Source organism: Podarcis bocagei, assembly GCF_964188305.1.
Source record: "Podarcis bocagei genome assembly, chromosome: 14".
In the NCBI taxonomy this organism is placed as follows: Eukaryota; Metazoa; Chordata; class Lepidosauria; order Squamata; family Lacertidae; genus Podarcis; species Podarcis bocagei.
The window spans coordinates 39,273,952-39,298,791 of NC_138139.1; the positions used below are offsets into that span (position 1 = coordinate 39,273,952).

The 24,840-nt window shown below is 45.9% G+C and overlaps 2 protein-coding genes and 1 long non-coding RNA gene across 4 annotated transcripts in view; 2 read left to right on the top strand and 1 right to left on the bottom strand.

Annotated features, from left to right (window-relative positions):
• ATP6V0C (ATPase H+ transporting V0 subunit c) overlaps positions 1-1,129 on the top strand; it is a 20,895-nt gene extending 19,766 nt beyond the window's left edge. Inside the window, exon 3 of the mRNA XM_081169940.1 lies at positions 249-1,129. Within this exon, the coding sequence (XP_081026066.1) occupies positions 249-453 (205 nt within the window). The 3' untranslated portion in view covers positions 454-1,129. The remainder of the gene's footprint in view (positions 1-248) is intronic.
• On the bottom strand, positions 611-10,501 carry LOC308573224. The gene is made up of 3 exons (XR_014001994.1): positions 10,389-10,501; positions 9,689-9,795; positions 611-4,636 (listed from the first exon to the last, which is right to left on the bottom strand). It is a non-coding gene; the product is annotated as an uncharacterized lncRNA (long non-coding RNA).
• An 86-nt stretch (positions 10,502-10,587) lies between these two features.
• Positions 10,588-23,740, top strand: AMDHD2 (amidohydrolase domain containing 2). 2 transcript variants are annotated; one of them, XM_081169904.1, is made up of 12 exons: positions 10,588-10,689; positions 12,704-12,810; positions 13,265-13,401; positions 14,314-14,453; positions 16,432-16,486; positions 17,216-17,428; positions 17,751-17,839; positions 18,253-18,397; positions 19,322-19,429; positions 20,201-20,269; positions 21,240-21,341; positions 22,351-23,740. In XM_081169904.1, exons 2-12 carry the CDS (start codon positions 12,725-12,727, stop codon positions 22,437-22,439), a joined length of 1,233 nt encoding a protein of 410 aa, XP_081026030.1. In that variant the 5' UTR covers positions 10,588-10,689; positions 12,704-12,724; the 3' UTR covers positions 22,440-23,740. The 2 variants fall into 2 exon arrangements, with proteins under 2 accessions (XP_081026030.1, XP_081026031.1); XM_081169905.1 differs by lacking the exon at positions 10,588-10,689 and adding an exon at positions 10,787-10,997.
• The last annotated feature ends 1,100 nt before the right edge of the window (positions 23,741-24,840 follow it).

The following is a 24,840-nucleotide window of genomic DNA, read 5'->3' on the forward strand; positions in this document are numbered from 1 at the left end:
GCACAGCAGCCATAACTTGGGCAGAATCTTATTAACGCAGAATGCTTGCATAGTCTAGGAATGCTGATTTGGCCGAAAAGGCTTTCCAGGAAATTTCTGAATGGGTTTGACTTGCCATTCCTAGAAGAACAGTACTAAGCTGTCTCAATGAGATTGGAGCGGTTGGGTTTTTTTTGGTGTTTTTTTTTTTTTTTTTTTTTTTTTTTTTTTGCTGCTAAACTTTTGTCCCCCTTGTCCTTCACCTGCAGGAGCTTCCTTCAGCTGGGCGCTGGTCTGAGCGTAGGCCTCAGCGGGCTGGCTGCTGGCTTCGCCATCGGCATTGTGGGTGACGCAGGCGTACGGGGGACGGCACAACAGCCTAGGTTATTTGTGGGCATGATCCTGATCTTGATCTTTGCTGAAGTCTTGGGTCTCTATGGCCTCATTGTTGCCCTTATCCTTTCCACAAAGTAAAATAAAAAATCAGAGTATGATGTGTTTAAAAAAAAGTTGAAAAAACAAACAAAACTAATCTCCAGAATGAAAATGGTCTCTCCACAATGTGTACAGTTGTCATCAGTTTGGTAGTTGATCTCTTGTAAATGCGCAATGTATGTTAGTGACTCGTCTGTCTTGTGTGTACTTCAATATTAAACAGAATGAGCTGCCTCAAGCCCTCTAGGCAAGGCTTGGGGAAGGTCATGTGCAATTTTCCATCCATTCTGCCATTAGAGTACTTTATGTATAAATATGAACTAGAAATGGTAACTTTTTTCTCTTCACTGGATGTTTTATTTATAAGACTTGACATGTTCATACATATGGAGCAAGAGTTTTCAATTTCCCATGCTTATATATATTAATCTCATATATAGGTAGATTAATACACTGTGGGGTTAATTGTAAGTGCAGAGAAATCCTTGGATGTAATTTGAATCTCAAAAGATTGCTGTTGTGTCCTGGTATTGGAGTGTGAGACTGTTTGTGTTTATACAAATAACAGCAAAATGTCAGACACTCCTGTGTTCCCAGTAGTAAAAATAAAAATAAAAAATCTGTATGCTCCGGCATCAAAGTTGTGCACCCAGTGTTGGGTTTCGCAGTTATACGTTTCAGGATAATAAAATTTCCTCCACTACATCATTGTAAAGAGGTGTGTCTTTGTGTGGTTTGTCTGAAATGCAGGCTTTTGAAACACTGACTCCACCTAACCCTCTGTGTGTAAATGCAAGGACACCTTAAAAACCGCCTGGAGGTCAATAAACTAGTCTTGATTTCCCATTGGCACCCTAGTTCCTTGTGCATATTTTGGGGGAGTATGGCTGTACTTGTTCCTGTTTGCTTTTTTGGTGCCAGGCATAATCCGCTTTGTACTATGGGTCTCTTCTCTGCACAGCAGTTGGCACATGGGCAGCAGCTTGTTCAAAGGCATGTCTGTGGCATGCATAAGCAGGACTCCACCCAATTGGACTCTGGAAAAACAGGCTTCCTGATCAGATGAAGCCGTGCCCTCTATTCCTCACTGTCATATATGAGTTTCAAGACTGTCTTGACTACAAAATATCAAAAAAACTTTGGACTTGGGTCCAGTGGTTGAAAATCCCCAGGCGCCATGCACGTTTTACTACTGGTGTGCGTCTACTTGCAACCACATGGGGATTTCTGGGCACCAGGTTGGCAACCACAGTTTAAAAACCTCTGCCTTAATCCATAGTTATTTCCAATTCCCCTGTGTGTGTTGTAAGAGCAGATTACAGTCAAGCAATGTAGTTCAGATTGTAGCATTGGAAAGGGACCCTGAGGATCATCTAGTCCAACCCCCTGGCAAATAGACAGGTTTCGGTTGCCACAACAGAATAAGTTTAAGGTGCCATTTGGCACCTAGCTTTTATCTCTGACTTTCTAACGGTGTTTGGATGCAAACAGCAGTAAAGCTCCAAGACACGTTGGTTAGCACAGTGAGATGTGCTTTTGTTTCTCAAGGAGCCAATGGAAATACCATCACAAATGGCTTTGCATTTACTTCTGAAAAAAGCTGTTTTGTTTAAAGTGGGGGGAGGGGGGAGAGAATGTACTGTTTTTCAAGAAAACCTAGTACTGAAGCCAGTGTGGTTTCAGATGCATGGGATCCTTCTCATGGCATACATCAGCTTTGGGGAGCCTGTCTCCCCCCCCCCCGTGTCCCCCCCAGATACTGAACAAGAATTTTCATCAGCCTTAGCAAGCACAGCCAATAGTAAGGCATGATAGGAGTTGCAGCACCACAGTTCTCTTTACAGCTAATGTACGCCATGTGCACACCTCCAGGTTTTCTTGTGCGCTTCTTACGGAAACCACAGTAGAAAATTGGGTATAAAAATGTGAGAATTTGGCTTTTATTTACATTTAAGGAAGTAGATGCAGATCACTAGATATGAACTTTCACCAATGATCTGTAGACTGCAGGGATATGGAAACTGCAGCTCTAACAGTAGCTAGAAGGCTACAGCTTTTATTATAATCTCTCCTTTGGCTAGGCTGGCTGTGGCTGATATGTAGCTGAAATCAAACAGGCAGTTCCTCAGCCCTGCCATGCTTCATCTTTCCAGCTTCCACCCTGTACTCATGGAGCAAATGTTCTAAAAACCAGAGCCATGATTATCAGGACTCTTGATTTGGGCATATTATAACTTCAACCAATAGCTAATGAAAGTCTGCACTTCATAATTTCCCCAGAGCTGGATTGTCTAGCTCTGGGAATATGAGCTACAGTTGTGCAGTAACAGCTCTTTCATGTATGGGCATTTATGAAGGAAAAAAGTTTCCTCCAGATATTTGCATAGTCTGAAGACAGGTTCATACTGCCCATATTTCATTGAATGTAACATAATTTAACCTGTACATGGAAGATTTCATCACCATAATTATGAAACAAGTATGGTAGCCAACAATCTAGTTTTCTCGTTTGAAGTAGATTCAAAGACGTGACCATATAACTTTTGGAAATGAAGACTTAATCGCAGCCCGTTGCTTAGAAAGGTGTCCAGTGCTGGCTTTCAAAGTATATAGCTACTGAATTGCTTCTTAAAATCTCTCTACCTAAACTACATCACAGGGTTGTGATGATGATGAGAGGCGGAGAGCCATGCACACCACTTTGAGCTCCTTGGAGGACTGGCAGGGTAAAAATAGAGATATAACCTAAGGTCACCCAGTGAGTGACATGGCTGAGTGAAGATTTGAACATGGGTCTCCTTGTGCCTACGCTGATAGTTTAGACCAATGGTCCCCAATTAGCAAAGTACTGAGGAACCCGTTTTTAAAAAGCAAAGCCATGGACCGCCGCCCCCCCAACTTTGAAAAAAAATGATTTATTTTTTTTTGTTATGTGAATGGTGCCACAGACCCCCTGGGTGGGTTACATAGGACCAATTGAGAACCTCTGCTCTAGACTGCTATATACCATATCTTGTTGACTGTGAAAGTAGATAATTTCAAAAGAGACAAGAGATTGCAATCCTGTGCATGCAAATTTAGGAGCTGGCTCAGCTGAATTGAATGCTTCAGAGTAAATGTGGCAGCTTTTCCTTCCCAAATGTGAGCGTTGTTGCTGTTAAGCATCCATTCACCAACAGGCCCCAAGATGGTTTACGACAATTTAAAATTCAGAACTGAAAACAGGTGGGCTCTGAAAAACACACATCTTAGATGTCAAAGGTGAGGGTAAAAAGGTGCATCTCCAGCATTCCCCAAAAGCTGTATAGTGAAAAAGCCAGGCACACTTCTATGGGTAGGAAGTCCACAATTTAGGGGCTGCCCCAGAGAATTCTCTCTCCTGGGCCGCCGCTACCCAAACTTCTGAGTGTGGTGTGGAACTACAAAGAGGGTCTGCTCTACTGATCTTAACACTCAGGAAGGTCTATAGGGAAGCAGACACTTTCAGATATTTGGGGCCTAAGTTGTAGGTGGGTGGAGATACCAAAGTGACGGGAGCATGATGTGCATAGTCCTTTACTACTAGTCTCTTTAAATGAGCAGCGTAATTTAAAAAGACAACCTGCAAAGAAATGTACAAAGCATGCACCCTTTTTTCCACAAATATGTGCATGGCAACTGGCGGGGGGGGGGGTCCTATGTACTTTTAAAAGAAAAAGCGAACGATCCACCTATGTACCATTACCCAAGTCTAAATATTTTGAGATTCTGATGTATTGTTTGAGTGCAGAGGAGGCAAAACCACATAAGGGACCATGTGCAGAAATACAGAGTAGTGAAACACAGGAGCTCAGAATAAGCCTGGATATTTTTTTCTTGAGAGCCGTGTTGGTGCATCCTAGTAAGGATGAAGTAGGATGAGGCATCCCTGCAGTTACATCAGCAGACAGTCTCTAGTGATTCGGGCCATTGAGAACTTCTTCGTGACTCATTCAGCCCTCCACAGACCCTTTACGAGCTTCACAGATTGGATTGGGGAGCATCGCCCCCCACCTTGCCAAGGCAATACTTGTATGGGTCTCCTTGCAGTGGTGGTGGGTGTGGGGGGACGTGAAATGCCAGCGTTTGCAGCATCTATTTAAGGAAAAAATGGTTTGGGTCTGCAGATAAGCTCTTGTGAAATGGAACGGATCGCCTTGTTCTGATTTTGCATTGAAGCTCTGCGCTGCAGAGTGAGTCAGCCCTGCAGAGGAACAGAGAAGGGGGAGGGAGAAGCTGACAAAAGGGAGAGGGAGAAGCAGCAGCAGTAGTGATGGATAATATCCATTAATAGGCCACCTCGGTCCCTGGAAGAGGCCTTAAGTCAAATGCTGATTGCGTAGGTAAATTCTCTTTCCGTTGACTGTGCTTCATCTTTTAGCTCTCCCCCCCCAAAAAAAAAGCCCTGGGGAGGAAAAAGCAAGCCTGTACTGACATAGGTTCCTAGCAAAGATTTAATTAGAAGTGTAGATAATTACAGGTCCTGTCAATTCCTTTTTCTGAAAGAAGGATCACATAGTACAGATAGCTGGGGAGGGGGGCTTAAGATGTTGCTGGACTCCCAATGCTATCAATCCCAGCCAGCATTGTCCATGGTCATGTTCACACCATTAATATAAAGCACTATCACCATGGTTTCCCACAAAAAGATCTATGAGCAGTAGGAATTAAAGGAACTTAAGGATGCTGAGCTGTCTATTCCCTCCACAGAACTACAGTTCCCAGTGTGGTTTAATAATCCCACTTCGAAAGGAACTCTGGCAGTTGTGTCTCTGCATGGGGAACAGGGGTCTCCTAACAACTCTCTGCACCCTTAGCAAACTACAGCTCCCAGGATTCTTTGGGGAGAAGCCATGACCGTTTAACACGGTATGATAGGTGCTTTAAATGTATGGCGTGCCAATTATAGAGATCTTGGGAGTCATAGTACAGTAACAAGAGCCAGCGGTTTCCCAAACAACTATCTGAATGGAACAGTAAAGTGTATTTTCTGTGGAATGGCTGTAGCTGTTGTGACCTACATGTGTAGCAACCTGGTTGTAAGCTTTATTTATTGAGCCTGCCAAAAAAAATCTTCTGAAAATACTGGATTCCTTTTCAAAGAAAGGTTGGATTTATTGAGGGGAGAGAGAGAGTAGTAACACATGGCAGCAAAGTGCATTGCATGCAGATGATCCTAGATTCAGTTTCTTGACATCTTCAGGTAGTGGGAGAGACCTCAATCTGAACCCCTGTGGAGCAGCTGCCCATCAGTGTAGACAAGGGATCACCAAGCTTTTGGAACATTGACACTGTTCCCTTCTCTCTCTGATCCTCCAGATCGCACTCCCCACCCCATCTGTTTCTGGAGAAACAGATCCTTCTGGATCCTCATAATCTTAACATCAAAACCACCAGCACCTGGCTGTATCCACAGATGGGATCCATGATTTGTTGCTGGTCTTGTTGTTGTGTAAAAACCATGAGGATCCATGGCTTGGGTCAAGGTTTTTGTGTGGATGACAAGCTCCAGACCTGTGATTTTTTACTGCGTTGTCTACAGCGTACACTTTATTTTTAGTTGCTGGGTTTTTTGAGACCTTGTGTAAAAAATCACTCAAATTCAGTACTCTTAATTCCTTTGAACCTCCTGATCAGTGGTTACCAAACTTTTTACCTTGTGGATCATTTTAAAGTTGCTGGCAGACTCCTTTTTCTGTCTTTTGTAGCAACTGCAGTGTGCTGTGTTAGATGCTGTGTGGTTTTTAATTGAATTTTTATTGCTTCTTTTATTTCTTACATTCTCTCTTATTGTATTACAATTTGCATTCCATGGAACTCAGTGAAATACAAAATAGGGAATAAAATAAACACTAAAATCACAACTAAAAACTTAATGACATGCCACGGACCACCTGAATGAAATTCAAGGACCATCACAGTTTGGGAACCCTTGCCCAAGAAACATTATTGTTTATTTCTATTTTATTTATTGCATTTAGATCTTACTTTTTCCTCCAAGGAACTCAAGGTGGTTTATGTGCCCCCCCCTCCTCATTTAAGCCCTGCAACAACCCTGCAAGGTAGATTATGCAGAGAGGCAGCGACTAGCCTAAGGTCACCCAGTGAGCTTCATGGCCAAGTGAAGATAAGCTCTTCCAAGACCTAGTCCAACACTCTAACCACTCCACCACAATGCTACCAGACCAAGCACTAGCAAAATCCATCCATTTTCTGAACAGACACCACACACAGTCTCTTGCTTCTGCTCTCTGTCCTGTCCTGTGTTTTGTTTTCTGCATCTGATCTGGTTTCCTGTGGATCAGAAGAGTAGCTAACTCAGGCTCCTAAATTTTTTCCCCTGGAAGCTGATGCTCCAAGAGCAATCTAATCTACAGAGAGGCCTGAGAAAAGGACAGAGGCGCAAAACGCACACCAATTAAACCCTACGTCTAGATCATGTGCCTGTTGCCAAGTGATACAACTGGTGCTTCGCAGCTTGAATTCAGCTCAAGGGATTGTTTTACATGGCCTCCTGGTCAGCCCTTTGCCCTCTGCTCTCCTAGCTGGGCAAGGACTGAGGAAGGCAGGCATAATAGCGGATTGCCGTGGCAGATCCGATCAAAGTCTTATCTCATGGGTGGGGAAACTCAAACTTTGGGGTGTCAAATGTGGCCCTCAGGGCCTCTGTATCTGGCCCTTGGAACTCTCTTTTGGCAACAATCACTCCTCCCACACCACACCTCTCATTGACTTTGATTTGTACCCTGAGTGTCTTTGCCTGGCCGGAATGTGTCCTTGGGCGCTGATAATATCTCCTGCTTGTCTGAATGGAGAAGGGTTTGCAAGTGTTCAACCTACTGTACAAAGGAGAAATCTGCATCCTTTGCTCTGCTCACTTTTGCATTTGGCCCCACCCACCACTATCATGTGGCCCTCAAAAGGTTGACCAGAAAGGAAAGCAGCCCTTGGACCCTAATCTAGCTTTCTACCTCACGAGCAAGCCATACAGGTGATGGCTGTCCCCAGTTGCTTCACCCTGGCACCTACATTCAGAGGTAAACTGCTGCTGTCCATGGCAGTTTCATTTTAACTACAATGACTATGGACCCGTTCATCCCCAGTGCACATGAAGCGTGCGTTCCAACCAAATATGGGTCAAGTGTTGATCCATTAGACTGAACCCAGTCGGAAGGTGTTTTATGCATGAACAACACTACCTTGTGAAGATTGAACCAATACCCCTCCTTACAGTCATGCCTCAGTACAGTACTACCAATGGAGCACCATCTCACTGATTTACAGGGAGAGAGTCTGCGTCAGCGGTAAAGGTGGCATCTCACCATCATTACCTAGTATCATAGCTGTGTACACACCATACATTCAAAGCACATTCAAGCACCCCACTCCAAGGAATCCTGGGAACTGTAGTTTACCCACGACAAAGCTGTGATTCCCAGCACCCTTAGCAAACTACAGTTCCCAGGGTTATTTGGGGAAAGGCTTTAAATGTATGGTGTGGATGTGACACATTATGGTAGAACTCAGACATCTGTTTGAAGGGGCCCCTCAGCCTCAGTTTTATTCTGTTGGCAAGAAGGAGAGATGGGCTTTCAGAAAGAGAACTAAAAGGAGGTGGCCCTCCCCACTTCTGTCTCTGGCCTTAACAGCACCCTTAAAGAACTACAGTTCCCAGGATTCTTTATAAAGTGAAAAGAGAAGTGTTAAAGTAGATTTCAAGAGCACTTTGTGCAAATATGAACAAGCTCTATTCTACCAAGTCTTTGCATTGCAGGGGTTGGGCTACACGACCATAGGCGCCGACTCCATGGGGCCTGAGGGGGCCCGAGCCCCCTCAAAAATTCGTTTGGGGGGGCTCCGCCCCCCAATAATCTCGGGCGCCCCTCCAGCAGAGCGCCACCGCCGCCCCTCCCCCAGCCCAAAATGCACAGGGTCGGGCTGCATGCCTCCTGCCCTCCCTCCCGAGCAAAATCTCCACCCAATTTCCTTTGGAGCTGATTAATAGGCGCAGCACGCTCTCCCCTATTCGCTCACGAGGAGGCGGTGCCACTTTATCTGCATATTCATGAACTTATTTATTATTCATGAGCTTTCCCGGCCCCCCCCCCAATATTTTTTATAAGTCCGCGCCCCTGTACACGACCTTTGGGGGTCCCTTTCAACTCTACAGGTCTGTGTGGCAAAACCAGGCACTGGGTCATAAAGCAAAATCTGGCTGAAGAGCCTTTAGGTTTCTAATCATTATTCAGCATCTGCATCTTAGCAGGAACAGTGGTGGCAAGGAGGAAGAGTACTTGTTTTGCGGTGCCTTCCAGCATGAGTGACTCAGCCCTTAGCTCATGTCCTCTCTGCCTTGCCACTAAGATGTCAGAAGCCTTTATTAATATGCCAGACCTGTTGTCAGGAAACCTTTCAGCAGGGGATGAGAAACACCTCTCAGCTACCAACAACACAGACGGATGACTGGTTTTCACAGCCACCTCAGATTTCCATCACATTGATGCAGTTCTGCAACTATGTCTTCCTGCATGCATCATTATATCCTACATTTGTGTTGAATATATATATCCCCGCAAACATGCACACACAATGCCCTGAAATCTGCAATAGATGAGCATTGAATTTGATGGTATCAGCCAGAAGATCCTTGACACTGAAATAGGCACATGGTCCTGAAGATTTGAGCAAGGTGTTACTAAAGTTAAATGTATTCTGTGAATGCTGGCATCCCCTCCAAAATCCACATTTAACGCCCGATTTTTGCACCACTGAATTAATTATTAGTACTGCAGGCTTCAAGAATCTTCTTCAGCTTGAAGGCCACATTCCTTTCTGGGCAGCCTCCTGAGGACCACATGCCAGTAGTGGGTGGGACCATGAGCAAAAGTAGGTAGAGCAACAAAAGTTAATTTATGCACCCACATCCTCTCTCGCCTCCTTCCAAGCAATAAAGAGGCATTAGCAGAATTCCAGCTACATCAAAGCAAGGCTGGGGGATGGGGTATTGACCTGGTGAGAGGGGTGTGTGACTGAGGAATCAGAGAATTGTAGCATCATCGGAAAGGACCACAAGGATCATCTAGTCCATCTTTCACCCAACATGGGGCTCGAGCCCACAAGCCTGAAATTAAGTGTCTCATGCTCTACCGACTGGTGGTATAGCTTTACCCATATCCTAAAATAATAATAATAATAATATATGTGAAGTACTTTGAGCACTTGAAAGATAAATGCTGCTTCATTGTTATTACCTTACCTCTGCCTCATTTCCATATCTCGCACACACATATTCATAGATCTTGTGTACTAACATGCAGTATTTCTACAAGAGCAATGATGGTGAGGGGGCAGGGCAGAGAAGAACTGGTGTCCCCCCCCCCCAGTCATTCGTGTCCAATAAGCAAGCAGACATGTGGCTGTATCCTGGTCGCTGGTTGCGCTTTACCTCAGCACCATTGTCACTCTTCAGAGAAAAAAAGGAAACTGCCTGCAGTATGCAAATATTGTCTGTCATACCCATTTCTTAGCTGCCCTTTGCATGTTCTTGCTGTCTCAGGGTTCCCAGAACAAGAAAGAATAGGTGGCTAGAAAGAAAAACAAACAGTCACAGCAAATGTACAAAGGTCCTGGAGGCTGGCACATTAGGGCAAATGGGGCACTGCCCCACCGACCTCAGTCTGCCCAGCAGGCATCTTAACTGCAGTCAGATTTTATAGTTTAACCGATTTTTACATATATATATTGTATTTCTTGTACACCACTTGGAGTAGATTGTAGTCAAGCCGTACAGAATGAGTGAAAACAAATACAGAAACAACAACAACAACAAATTGTTCAAATAAATAAAAGTAAGATAAAATGTTTAAATAAATAAAAGTAAATAAAACAATAAATTGCTTAAATAAAACATCTAAATCAAGTAAACAAACAAATAAATACATATGTATATCTACCACCTAATTCCCCGTCTCCATAGAATTGCATGCTCAGCATGCATGCTCAGCTCCTAGTGAGCTGTTACTCTGACCATCTCAAGATGGAGGTAAGGGTTGCTGCCTGCACTGTTCCTTTCCTTTCCCTTCCCATCATGACGGCTCGTCTATGCCGCTCACGTGCCCGTAGGGAGCCCATCCCCCCCCCAGTCTTTCCTATCAGCTGACGAGGAAAGACTTGTCACGTGAGCGAGATCCGCTGCTAGAGAAGAGCGTTAAGGCAGAAGTTGGGCGACCCGAGAGACGGCTTATGTGTTGGGAGCCGGTAAGGCCAATGCTCTGCGCTTCTTTCCGAGGGAAACCACGGGGGTTCAGCAGCTACTCGGAACACCTCTCCTTTCCCTGGAGAAGGTGCTTGTGTAAAGCACATGCTAATTTATGCAAATGTAGGCGGGACTGCTCTTTCTTGGGCAACTCCCCCCCCCCCGCAATGAGTGACAGATGACATCACGCTCCTCAGTTTCCGAACTGATACGCTGGGCTGAGCCTCTCCATCACCCCTCCATTGACATGATGGGGGCCGATTTGCTACCAGTCTTGAAAATAGAAGCGAAGGCGGAGGAGGCTGACACGGTAGATTTCATTGCCCTGCATTGTAGTGATTTAGATATGATTTACAACCCTCCTTTAAACGTTAGAATATTCCGCAAGGCAGTATAAAGTCCACAGTGCAATAAATGGAGCACAACTAGACTTGTTATTTTTTATATGTTTTAGAACAATAACTTTCAGGAGAATATACATCTATATAATTTATTTACATTATTGTAATATAATTATATCACATATTCCTATATACCTTGTGTTTTTACAAACTTATTAAGAGGCTTGAGATTTTAAGAACTAATATAAAATAGTGAAGCTGAACTAATTTGTTTACTACTTTTTCCTTTCCTTTTTTAGTTAGCTTTATAAAATAAAATTTGGTGCAACCAAAGATTTAAACTGGCACTTTGAATTGCACCTAGAAACAGACTGGCAGACGCTGTACATCTTGGTGATTAAAATATTTTTAGCACCAGTTGCTGGAAAATGCAGGAGGAGAGATTTCTGTTGTGCTCAGGTCCTGTTTGAGAGCTTCTTATGGGCATCTGGTTGGCTACTGTGAGAACAGGTAAAAGGTAAAGGTAAAGGTACCCCTGACCATTAGGTCCTGTTGTGACCTACTCTGGGGTTGTGTGCTCATCTCACTCTATAGGCCGAGGGAGCTGGCGTTTGTCCGCAGACAGCTTCAGGGTCATGTGGCCAGCATGACAAAGCCGCTTCTGGTGAACCAGAGCAGCGCACGGAAACGCCGTTTACCTTCCCGCCGGAGCAGTACCTATTTATCTACTTGCACTTTGATGTGCTTTCGAACTGCTAGGTTGGCAGGAGCTGGGACCGAGCAACAGGAGCTCACCCCATCGCGGGGATTCGAACCACCATCCTTCTGATCGGCAAGTCCTAGGCTCTGTGGTTTAACCCACAGCGCCACCCGCGTCCCGTGAGAACAGGATCCCGGACTAAATGGGCCACTGGCCTGATTCAGCAGGGCTCCTCTTATGAGCAGAGGCAGCAGTGAGGGTGGTTCTTACCTTATTATTCTTACTGCAGGGAAAACAGTTACAGTTTATTTGCAAACGTATGTAGGCGTTCAGCATCACATTGGCCACCCCTGCCAGGACTAATGTATGGTGGTGGCTTCTAGTTGCCCATTAATGAAGGAAATGCACTCTGCACATGCACAGTTGTGTTTTTAAAGAGGGCTGCCTCTGACCTCTGTGATGTGCCTTACGCATTCTGTTCTTTTTTAAAGAATAGAATGCAAAATGTTGCAGCAAGAAAAGCAGAACTCTTGTCAATCATATAAATAAAAATGTTGGAGCTTTTGTATGGTTTTGTTTCTGCCACAGAGAGATCCAAGGGAGTATGCCATCTAATTGCTGAGTTTACCAGGCATTGCACCTACACTTTCAAGAACATTTTTTTAAATTTAAGCCCCTTTTTTTGGCCCCACTTCCAGATTAATAAAATAAGAACAACAACAACCAAACCAATACGGGCCCTGCCCTCAAGTCTAAAAGATAATGACAAAACACGGGGGGGAAAGGAGATGGAGGAAGGAGGGGGGAGAAGCAAACCCAGTCATTGGTTTTTAAGGTTTCTTATGGTGACAGGCAGGGAAGGAAACAATTCAGGTAACCAGATGGAATGGCTGCTTCAAGGTGTGAGCCAAGAAGCAGAACTGTTTTATTTTCCCACCTATTCTCTCTGTGTTTTGCTTCCTTTCTCATTACCAGGTGCATTCCCTGAATGCCTGAATGATGCCACCTGACAAAGCCACCTCAGATGCTCCAGTCTTCCAGTTTATTAACTGCTGGATTTTGAAGAATCATGAGCTGCAAAGGTGAGTGTGAGGGGGAGATGCTTTGTTTCTTGTTGTCTGTGACGGCCTTAAGGTGTGTAGCCATAGTAGAGAGTGGTCACAGTATGTCCTGGATCCAGTGACCTGGCAAACTGAGGCTAATAAAAAATGGAATTAAAATCTTCTGAACTCTTCCTTGTGGCCATGCCAGAGTGGGAGGATGTGCATGTGAGCCTCTGTGGAGGCTAGGCTTGTTTTTTGTAACACTAAACTATGGTTTATACTTACATCTGAACCAGCCTTGTATGTTTACATGTACCAGTGTTTGTTCCTGATCAAATATCTTTGTAAAGACAATGCTAATTTCTTCAACTTGCTAGCATTTGTAGACAAAGTTCCAGTGAAATCTGCTGCTTTTTATTAAATGTACTTGCAGACACATGGCTTTCTCCCAGGTCTGGCTGTGTTCTAGGTTACTGGTTGCTTCTGTTTTCAGAGAGGACTTGTGGGTGAGAGAAGGAAAGATCCTAAACCCAGAGAAGCTGTTCTTTGATGAAAAGAAACCTGCAGACGTCCAGCTGGACTGCAAGGGAAGCATCCTGGCACCTGGCTTCATTGATGTGCAGATCAATGGTAAGGTATCGGAATAATTCTAGTACAAGAGAACACCGAGGATTAGGATGGTTTAAGCAGTGCAGAAATTGCTGCCTTGTAGATTCGGCTTGTGTAGTCCATGCTTGAATCTTTTTAAATCTTTGCCGTGGAAATGTGACTTGCAGAAAAAGCATAGAAGAGTTAGATAAGAGAGGCAAGTTGGAAGAAAACAAAATTATTCATAATTTTGTGGGTTCTAAGCTTTTACATATATATGAGCAACAAGTATCCCTTAGGAAGCCCACAGTCATCATAGAATGAAAGAATTGTAGAGTTGGAAGGGACCACAGCGGTCATCTAGTCCAGCCCCCTGTAATGCAGGAATCTTTTGCCCCATGTGGGGCTCGAACCCATGACCTTGAGATTAAGAGTCTCATGCCCTACCAAACTGAGCAATTTTAGACTATATTTAGATCAGGAGTGGGTAGCTGTTTTCAGCCGTCAGGATCCACATGACATTGGTAGGTGAGACAACAAATCTGAATCTTAACATTTGTACAGTTGGCTGCAGTTCAGCCACACAAAAGCCAGAGATTTCTAGGCCTGTGTTTGCCCATCTGGACAAGCAAGAGGCATTTGTACAGTTCAAGGGAGCTGGAAAGCAGGATCTCTCCACTCAACCAGTGATATGTTACTCCTGTACATCTTCTGCTTCCAGAGACACCCTGGATCAGCCATCTCCAACCTGGTGCCCTCAGGTGTTAAGGGCTACAGCTCCCATCTTTCCTGACCATTGGCCAAACTAGCTAGGTTAGGGAGATGGGAATCTGCATCAACTACATTATTTGTTTATGCATGCCCCACCCATCTAGAGGGCACATGGTTAGGGATGGCTAACCTAGTTTTCATAGCATAGCCAGTCACAACTTTTCTGTTCTTTCCTTCACACAGGAGGCTTTGGAGTGGATTTCTCTCTGGCCACAGATGATGTGGGAGCAGGAATCTCACTGGTTGCCCAGAAAATATTGTCTCACGGAGTGACCTCTTTTTGCCCGACCCTGGTGTCCTCACCATCATCTGTATATCACAAGGTAAGCAAGAATAGGGCCCTATGAAGACCCTTCCTTACTCATGAGATCTAATGTTGCTCTAAGCAGCTTTTACACGCCTTGAACAACCTGCGAGTCGAACACAGCCAACCATGTGTGGCAGCCTACAGAAGTGTGATAAATCGCCCATCTTTGCTGTTTGCCTGGGATTCCAAAAACAGAGCAGCAGAGTGAGGCCCACAAGAGTCTGACATACCACAATACAAAGCTGTGTTGTTCATGTTGTTTCACAAATTGTGAAGGCCTGGATGGGCCTCTGATAGTTGAGCTGCCTTCTGTGCCTATTTCCATCTAGATGCACACACCCCAAACTCTTGTCCATTTCTGTTCTTTCTCCTTAAAGCAAGCACAGGTTGGTCAAATTAATCCCAGTAGCATTAGAGTTCTCTGGGATCATGGGAGAAGTCTTGCCTGTCGCCTGGTACCCGAGGTGGCTGGTTCCCAATGAGACTGGTAGGGCAGAAGACAGGGAGCCCAACAGTAGGTGGCGCCAGAGCTAATGACAGGCAGAGCCAACTTCTTCCAGTTTTGTCCCCATCCTCTTCCCTACTGAATTTTACAAGCACAACACTGACAGAAAGGAGAAGGCACGGAGGAAGCTGCCTTTTCCTGACTCATGCCACTGATTTGTCAAGCTCATTGCTGTCTATATTAACTGGCAGCAAGTCTCCAGAGCTTTAGCAGGGGACATTCCCAGACCTACCTGAGGAGGCAGGGGACAGAACCTAGGACCTCCTGCATGCCTCTGAGACAGACAGTTCCACCCCCTGAAATGGTAGCAACTGTTTAAAGTGGTATTGTAGTGCTTTAAATGTACGGTGTGAATGTGGTCTTTTTGTTCAGTCACTGAGCAACAGCTCCTCCCATCTAAGGTGGAGTACCTCTTCAGCTCATGTGTCCTTGTCTGTCTGCAGCCTTCCCAAATGAGGAAGTAAATGGTTGGACTCTAAACTGAGATTGCTAGTTGTCAAACTTTAGACTGTTGATAAGGTGCTGTTTTCATGGACCTATATATATCTATGTTTCCTATCAAATAACAACGCATACCCACACTGGGAATACAGAGCTTAATAGTTGTGGAGAAAAGAAAGAAAAACAGGGGTGATGGTTGTAATTTTAGACGTTGCAAGAACAGCAGTCAAATGGAAGTGTCTCTCCACAAGCTTCCATGTGTCAATGGAGGGTGAAAGACATATTTGATTGTCTTAACCAAGTCAATAAAGGGATACCCGATCAGGAGCTTAGGGATACCCGATCAGGAACCCGAAACAGGGCTAAGGCCCATTTTTCTAAGACTGTGATATCTCTCTGTCTCGTGGGGCTGAGGCCTTGTTGGTTTCATGGGTCCATGAGGCGACCAGGAAACTGGGCCCAGAAGAAGGTTTGTCCTGAAGTGCCTCTCTGACTAGGGCCCCATCCTCACCATACAATTAAAGTACTCTGATACCACTCTAAAGAGCCATGCCTTCCCCCAAAGAATCATGGGAAGTATAGTTTGTTAAGGGTGCTGAGTCGTCAGGAGGCTGCTGTCACCCTCAACGAGGTACAATTCCCAAAGTTCCTGGGATCCATCGCTGAGGAAGGATCACTGGTCTGAGTCCCCACTCCAAACAGCCAAAGTTGACTCTTAAGGCAAGATAGTTGGGATGCTCTTTGATTATTTGTACTCATGTGGGTTCAGGGCAAGTGAACGATTGCAGCTATGGGACCACACACTTTAGCCAATTCAGCACTGAATGTAGTGACATCAGATGACTTTAGTCCTGAGTTCAGATGTCACCTTGGCCACATACTCAATGAGATGGCTTGACTGTATCCCATCTGCAAAGTGGGAATCTTGCCGGCCGCCCTTGCAGCATGGTTTGAACAAGTTAATTATGCAAAGTGAAGTCAGCAGGCAAAGGCTTTCTGTTCATACGTTTACAGCAATGATTAACTGTGATGTTTCTGACGACTCCAGGTGCTGCCTCAGATCTGCGTCAAAAATGGAGGACTTCATGGAGCTGGTGTCCTAGGTGAGTGTTACACCTACTCTCCCACAGGACAACATCTGCCATATTCGTTACCTTTATACCTCACCTTTCTTCCAAGGAGCTCAAGGTTGGATACGTGCTTCCTTCCCCAGTCACTTTACCCTCACAGCAAACCTGTGAGGTATGTTTGGCTGTAAGACAGTGAGTGGCCAAAAGAGACCCTGTGAGATTTATGGCTCAGTAGAGATTTGAACTCAGGTCTCTCCATTCCTAGTCCACCATTCCAGGGGTGGGGAATTTCAGTCCCAGGAGCCAAATGTGACTTATAGGCCTTTTTATCTGGCCCTTGGGACACCCTTCCCAGGCCACGGCCTCTGCCCCCAGGCCTCTCCCCTCACTGGCCTCTCCTCCTCCAGTGCTTTTTCTTGGATGGAATGTGTCCTGGAACTGTGTTGGTGCTTCTTGTTTGCCTGGATGGAGCTTCGAGAGAGGGGAATGAGGAGGAAGGCGATGAAGACTCACAGAGTTGATTGGCTCTGTAGGTCTGCCTTGCTGCAGGCTGGGACTTGCAGAAGAGGGCATCAATGTCCTCATCCAAGAACAGGGATGGGGAGCCTGTGGACCTCTAGATGTTGGGCTTCAGCTCCCATCAGCCTCAGCCCACTTGGCCAATGGTCAGAGCAGATGGGAGTTGTTTCCCAGCAACATCTCCAGGGCTTCAGGTTCCCCACTCTGCTCTAGAACTCACCCATCTCTTCTGCAATGGGACAGGGGTTCATCTGGAGGGTCCATTCATCAGCAAGGAAAAAAGAGGGGCACACCCAGAGCACTGCCTTCGCACCTTCGAGACGGGAGCCTTCCAGGAATTGCTAGACACCTATGGGAGCCTGGACAGCGTCCGTATTGTCACCCTAGCACCCGAGATGAAGAGGAGCAGTGAAGTGATCAAGGAGCTCACCAAGTGTGGCATCTGTGTGTCACTAGGTAAGAATTGCCTCCTCTGCACGAGACCTTAAAGTTTGAGGTTTGGGATCTGGCAGGCAGGGAACAAGCTTAGGTCCACACATGTTTTGGAACAGCGGAAATAATATTGTGCATTCTATTATTGATCAAAGGATGCATTTGGTGTGGGGGTTCCTGGAAGCGGATCCAGAGTTTTCATATTTTAGAAATGGGGAAATGCATTATATTTCCAACAGCTGGGATGCCCACTAAATATTAGGAGTATAGGAAGTTGCCTTCTGTTGAGTCAGACGTTGGTCCCTCTAGCTGAGTACACTTGACACCTGGTTCTCCTTGATCCTAGGTCACTCCATGGCTAACCTGTCTCATGCCGAGGAGGCTGTTCAACATGGGGCCACCTTCATCACTCACCTTTTCAATGCCATGTTACCTGTGAGTAGCATCAATTACTTCCAGCCCATCAGGCCCCTTGATCCAGCCCCTGATATTCTCCCTCTCAGTCTGGCAGGTGTCTTAAGAATCTCCACACATTTTTTACCTTACTGGAAAGCAAGTTTTTGGCCTTTCTGCTTGTGAAGCTACATCTAAAAATATGGGAATGATGCCTTCTGAATGCGGGGTGGGGGTGGAGGTCAACAAATTTTAACTGGTGCCATGACTGAGAAGACCCTGTATCTGGTCCACCCCTACCCCTGTACTTGAGTCAGGGGTGGGGGAGGACCTGGAGGAGAGCCTTGAATGAAGGATTCCCATTTCCTCTGTCTGCCAATCTCCTTTCTTTAGCAGTTAAACAACACTCCATGGGGCACCATTCTGATGCTCGTCCTGGTTTTGTCTACCTGCAGTTCCACCATCGAGATCCTGGAATTGTGGGACTCCTCACAAGCGACCAGATCCCCCCAGGTCAGAAAGTGTTCTATGGCATGATATCAGACGGCATCCACACGAATCCTGCTGCCCTGAGGATCGCTCACCGGGCTGACCCTAAAGGTTTGTCCCATTGGGCAGGAAATCCCCTGAGTAGTGAATATGGAGTTAGTCTTGCTAGATCGGTTCCCAGCTGCTGCCTGTAGGTACTGAGGAAACAGTGTGATTTATTCATTTATGTATGTATTTTATTAGATTTATATATTACTCTTCATAAAAAGATCTCAGGGCTGTTCAAAAGATAAAAGCACAAGAGAAAAGCACAAATAGAAACAACAAAACAGTAGGACACCCCCCCCAAACACATATAAAAGGCTGTAGCATATTGATTAGCCAAAGGCCTGGTGAAGAGGAACATTTTTGCCAGGTGCCTAAAGATATATAATCCAGGGGAGGTAGAGAGAGATCAGCTGGAACATGTTCATTAGTGAGAGTGAGGCCACATCTGCACTATACATTTAAAATGGTAGTGAGGCAGTGTGGTACAGTGGCTAGAGTGTTGGGCCTAAGACCTGGAAGACCAGGGTTCTAACCCCCACTCAGCTGTGAAGCTCACTTGGTGGCCTGGGACCAATCACTGTTTCTCAGCACAACCTACCTCACAGGGTTATTGTGAGGGTAAAACAGGAAGACACTACCTTAAGGTCCTTGGAGGAAAGGTGGGATATAAATGTAATAAATAAACAAATGCCACTTTAAAGCCATCATGGTTTCCCCAAATAATCCTGGGAACTGTGGTTTGTTAAGGGTGCAGAGAGTAGTTATTCTCTTCACAGAGCTACAGTTCCCAGATGATTGCTTTAAAGTGCTATAAGTCTGCTTTAAACAATGTAGATGGGGCCTGACAGGGGGGAGTCCAGCAACATCTGGAGGGCCAGAGATTCCCTATTGTTGAGCTAAAAGAACCAATGGCTTGGCAGTTCCTATGTTCTTTGCTGACCTTTATGACGAGACTGGAGTTAACATGAGCCAATTATGTCCCTTTAGGTCTGGTCCTGGTGACAGATGCCATCCCAGGTATGGGGCTTGCCCCAGGCAGGCACACTTTGGGCCAACAGGTAGTGGAGATGGATGGGCTGAACTCCTACATTGCAGGTGAGTTCCCCAGAATCCAGGTAGGGAGGACGGGACCCTGGACAACTTTCTCATTCAGGGTTGGAGTGCGTGGCCTGACTTTTGAACCATTAAGCTCCTGAAGGCCCAAACCTTGCAGATACCAGGAACAACCTCCTTCCTGCATGGCATCACCATGATGTTGGCTGCGCAAACCATTGCTCAGTGGCAGAGCATCTCCCTTGCATGCAGAAGGTTCCAGGTTCAATCTCTGGCATCTCCAAGCTGCTAAAATCCATGTCCAAAACCCTGAAGAACAGCTGCCTGTTAGTGAAGGCAATACTGAACTAGATGGACCGATGGTCTGGCTCACAATAAAGGCAGCTTCCTGTCTTGCTACATTGTGTGCAGCCCATACTGGGCTCCATGCTTGATCCTGACTGCTATGGTCACAAGCCATGGACCAGTGCAAAGTGAATCTCCCAGCATATGTGTGTGATACCAGGATAAGACATTGCACACTTAGTCCTTTCCCACAACCTAGTGATGGTGCATTCTTAATTATACTGGCTAAACTTGAAGCATTTTCCAGAGCTGTTGCTCAGGTTAATGACCACAAGGGAAAAAGAAAAATGCACCTTATAGAGAAGAAAGGAATGAACTTGTGTTGAAGTGCTGCAAACTCAATCCTAACAGCTCAATCCTTTGCTAGTCTACTCAGGAGTCAAGAAACTGGACTCACATATAGGCTTGTGTGAACAGCTTTCCATTTAACTTTGTTCTTTTGTTCTCTCACCCCTGCCCTCTTCACAGGGACCAAAACGCTGAGTGGCAGCGTTGCAACCATGGACACATGTGTTCGACATTTCAAGGATGCCACTGGTAAGGCTGTTCTGTGTGGGATGAGAAGGGGGAACCCGTGGCTGTCCATACATTCTTGGACAAAATGGTCCTCCTGTGAATCAGGGATTGATTAAGTAGCAGGAAGTAAAGAGCAGGAAGGAATGGACAGTTCTTTGAATGGAGAAATGGAGAAAGTGGAGTCCCCCAAGGATCGGTACTGGGGCCTACGCTTTTAAACTTGTTGTGGCCACAGTGATCCATGCATTGATAACCTCAAGACTCAATTATTGCAATGCGCTCTATGTGGGGTTACCGTTCAGTTTGGTCTGGAGTCTCCAGCTGACGGAAAATGCTACAGCTAGATTGTTGATGGGGACAGACTATCGCTGGTGCTAAAATTATTATTAGTAGTAGTAGTAGTACCCCGCCCATCTGGCTGGGTTTCCCCAGCCACTCTGGGCAGCTTCCACAAAGACCAAAAATACACTAAGATGTCACACATTAAAAACTTCCCTGAACAGGGCTGCCTTAAGATGTCTTCTGAATGTCAGGTAGTTGTTTATCTCTTTGACATCTGATGGGATGTTTGCCTTGGCTGCCCGTAGGCCTCCAGGTCAGGCTCAAGGTCCTGTTAATAATTTACAAGGCTCCAGGACACCTCAGGATCCCTTATATCCCCACCAGATCACTGAGGTCTTCAGGGGAGTTCCTGCTAGTGGTCCTTCGTGGCTTGGCTGCACAGCTTGTGTCCACCAATAGCCATGCATTTAGTATTGCATGCCCAATTTTATGGAACTCCCACTGGAGGTCAAACAGGCTCCCTCCCTGTCAAGCTTCTAGCACCTACTGAAGGCTTCTTTATTCCTGCACATATTTTCATTGAAGTCCGATTTCACCATTTTAATTGATTTTTTGTTGTTGTTGTATTTTGTCTGTTGTAGTTAAGCAATATGTAAATTGCTTAAGCAAATAAATAAAATCGTAGTGATAGATCTTCTCTCTTTTTCAGGTTGCTCTGTAGAGACGGCACTGGAAGCTGCTTCTCTACACCCTGCTCAGCTCTTGAAAATCGAGGACAGAAAGGGCACCTTGGATTATGACACCGATGCAGGTATTGGCCATCATTGGGAGAGCGAGTTCCAAACCTCCCACCCCTAAGCCCCTCCTGTGTGTGTCTTCTGCTGGAAAATCCTCAAACTGAGCAGATGGTCTCTTTTGTCCCCCATCAGGGAGAGCACAACAACTGGAGTAGGGTGTGAAGTTCTAGGGAGGGAGAGAGTAGGACAGTTTCACTGGAATCCTAGTGGACAGTTGAAGCTGTGCTTGGTGCAGCTATAACTTTGGGAAGGGGAGGAAGCATAGCTCTGCAACAGAACCCATTCTTCATGAAGCACCCAGATTCATTCCCTAGCAATCTCTAGTTTGAGGACAGAGAAGGTAGCATGTAATGGGGAAGACATTCCCCTGAAATGCTGGAGAATTACTGCCAGTAGGCAATAATATGGCCTGATAAAAGGCACCTTTGCCTGTTTTCTACTCCTTTAGGGATTATCGTGCATCAGGGATGGAGAACCTGTGACCCAGCAGATGTTGCTGGACTCTCATCTCCCATAACCTTTGGCCACCAGCACTGGAAGGGCGACAGTTTCCCCATCCCTGCTCTCACATCAGTCTTGACCGGATATTTCTTTTTCATGCGCCTGTTTCAATAGGCATTGTGCCAAATATGCAAAAAAGAAATGGTCCTGAGCATTGTTGGGCATTGATGGCTGGTCCATTACAGCAAATGGGGCACTGCCTCACCAACTTTCAGACTGCCACCCAACTGCCTGCCTTCTAACTTACATCCACTCCAGGTGGATGGCACCGCCTGTTAGTTTCCCCCGCCTTAGTCTCAGTGTTGCCTTTCTAGAACTCAGCAGGGAGGAGGAAAGGTTATAACACTAGAGGGAGTTGGCTCCACCTGTCATTGGCTCTGGCTCAGCCTATCGTTGGCTCTGGTTCCACCTACTGTCAGGCTCCCCACCTTCGACCCCATCAATCCCAGCAGGTGCCCGCTGCCAATGGCCCACTGTATCCCACTTCCTCTGTTGAGTGACATAAATTTATATTCCATACAGATTTCCTGTTGCTGGATGACAACCTCCATGTCCGGGCAACCTACATTGCAGGCCAGCAGGTCTGGAGGCAGGACAGCTTTGCCATCTAAATCTAGAGCTGAGACTATGACAGCAGCACTTCAGATCAGTGGCAGAGAGTGGATTCTAGCCAGAGTGGAGCATTTTTTTCTCCAAATGCCCCGGTCTCTCTTGTTCCTGCACAGTGGAGGCTGGTCCATTAGGGCCAATGGGGCACTGGCCCACCATCCTCAGTTGGCCCTCAGTCAGCCAGCCCTCACCTACCTGTCGTCTTACTTAAAACCAACCCAGGGGTGGCCCTGGCTCGCAGCTTCTTCCTCTTTGGTCTCAAGTTTTGCCCTTGTGCAACTCAGCAGGCAGATGGGGGACAAACCTCAAATAAGTTGGCTCCACCTCCCATTGGCTGTGGCTCCCCTCATCACTGGCTCTGGCTCCATCTTCTGACCATCCCACCAATCCCAGTGAACACCAGCCATCTGTGCTTCCTCTGACTCTGAAAAAAAGAAGTCTTATTCAAACAAGTTCCAGCTGTGGCAGTCCTTTCTCCTGTTCACAAATTGCATCCCGCATGACAAGTCGCGTGTCTCCAAGGAGCTGTGGATGGAGCTGTTTATTTCCTCACCTGGCCCCAGAAACCTGGAGGTGGTTGTCTTCTCTGGCTGCCTTCAGATGCTTGCTTCTCCCATTCTCGTGTGTGAATGCAAAGGCCTGGAGGAAAGTAGTGCACACGGCTGAACTGAACACGCAAATCAACTTATGAGGCTGTTATTATCTAAAGAACTTCTCAAGCACGTCTGAAACAACAGGAACTAGACACTTGCTCCATAGATTTTAAAAATGCTGAATTCTGCACTAGGTGCCACAGGGGAGCTCTGGCCATTTTCCTCCCACAGTGCCTCCATTGTGGCCTTCAGCCATAAACCCACCCCTACCCCTTGTCATGCTGGAATGGTGCCTTTTCTTTTACTGTCATCTTCCTTGCCACAGATTAAAGCCAGCTAAGACATCTTGTGCATGTTATTCCAATTCTAGGAGGGTGAGACGCTACCATGAGCTTTCGCCCATGTCTGAGGTGTTCCTTAGGTTGCTGTTATTTGCCCTCTCCCTGTGTCTAGCTCCCCAGCCATCATCAAGCCATCCTAACGAAAGAACTCACCTCATCCCTTGTCCTTTCTAGTTGCCTCTGCACTGCTCTTATATGGACCTGTAATATTCCAATAAGGAAAGAATCCTGCAAGTCAGGTTCTGCATAAAAACCATCCAGCTCAGTTCTGAAGCCTGACTTAATCTTGCACATATGTATACCAGTTTGCTGTGCATAATGCATTCTGTTTCCTGGAATAATGAGGGAAGAAAGGAAGCTATGTGGAAACTTTGTGCTTGGCCTTGTATTCTGCCTCCTGCTTCTGAGACTGTTTCCTGAACACCTGTCCAAATCACAGGGATCAGGCCTGTGCAGAGCTTGTCTGAGGCCCAGGGCAGGACCTTGTTAGAATAAAGTTATAAACTCAAAAAGCAGCCAGTCCCTGGCAGGGCCCCCCGCTGGCTTAGCCCTCCAAGGCCTGGGGCAAGTGTACCCAGCTGTCTCCTGCAGGGGCCTGACAGGGACTAGAAGCCTGGGTTGTCTGTGTGGGGGTGATATTCTCAATACAGTGGTACCTCGGGTTAAGTACTTAATTCGTTCCGGAGGTCCGTACTTAACCTGAAACTGTTCTTAACCTGAAGCACCACTTTAGCTAATGGGGCCTCCTGCTGCTGCCGTGCCGCTGGAGCACGATTTCTGTTCTCATCCTGAAGCAAAGTTCTTAACCCGGGGTACTATTTCTGGGTTAGCGGAGTCTGTAACCTGAAGCGTATGTAACCCGAGGTACCACTGTAACCTGAATTCTGAACTAGGTCCCACATTCCAGATTTGTGCTGCTCAGTTGCTGATGCATGGATTCACAAGAGCCCTGGTGCTACATGTTGCTCATTTGTTGTTTGCTTGACCTCTTGTCTTTGAAATGGCGGAAGTTGGTGTTAAGAATCAAAGTCCTAGGCCCTGCTAGAGACTTGGCACTGTAAGCAGCCGAAGCACAGAACAAATGGCCACGGTGGGTTATGCTGGCGTATACATATGTTCTAAATAGTTTTCTAAATCTTTAAATTCTAAATAAATAAACAAATGGTTGCCCACTTCTAAACTTAAATGAGGATGCAGGTTTCCCATGTTTTTGCCATCTCCTTGGGGTCTTTGGAAGTTAACAGTGCAATTCTATTTGTGTCTGCTCAGAAGTAAGTTCTCCCTGTGTCCAGCAGGGCTTACTGCCAGGTTAGTGCATATAGAATTGCACTCTTAAGTCTCTATAGTCTGGGGTGAGTGCATTTTAAAAGCACTTAAAAATTAAGTATTACAAAAAAGAAGAAGGAAGACATAGAGGAAATAAGAATCATGAAATATTTTTTAGGCAGCAAAAACAGTAAATGGTGAGA

What these genes read in the sequence shown, in the direction of transcription:
- AMDHD2 (XM_081169904.1), top strand. Translation starts at nt 12,725, where the DNA reads ATGATGCCACCTGACAAAGCCACCTCAGATGCTCCAGTCTTCCAGTTT. An exon ending in AAGAATCATGAGCTGCAAAG is followed by an intron (nt 12,811 to 13,264) that starts GTGAGTGTGAGG and finishes TTCTGTTTTCAG; the next exon opens with AGAGGACTTGTGGGTGAGAG. An exon ending in CATTGATGTGCAGATCAATG is followed by an intron (nt 13,402 to 14,313) that starts GTAAGGTATCGG and finishes TCCTTCACACAG; the next exon opens with GAGGCTTTGGAGTGGATTTC.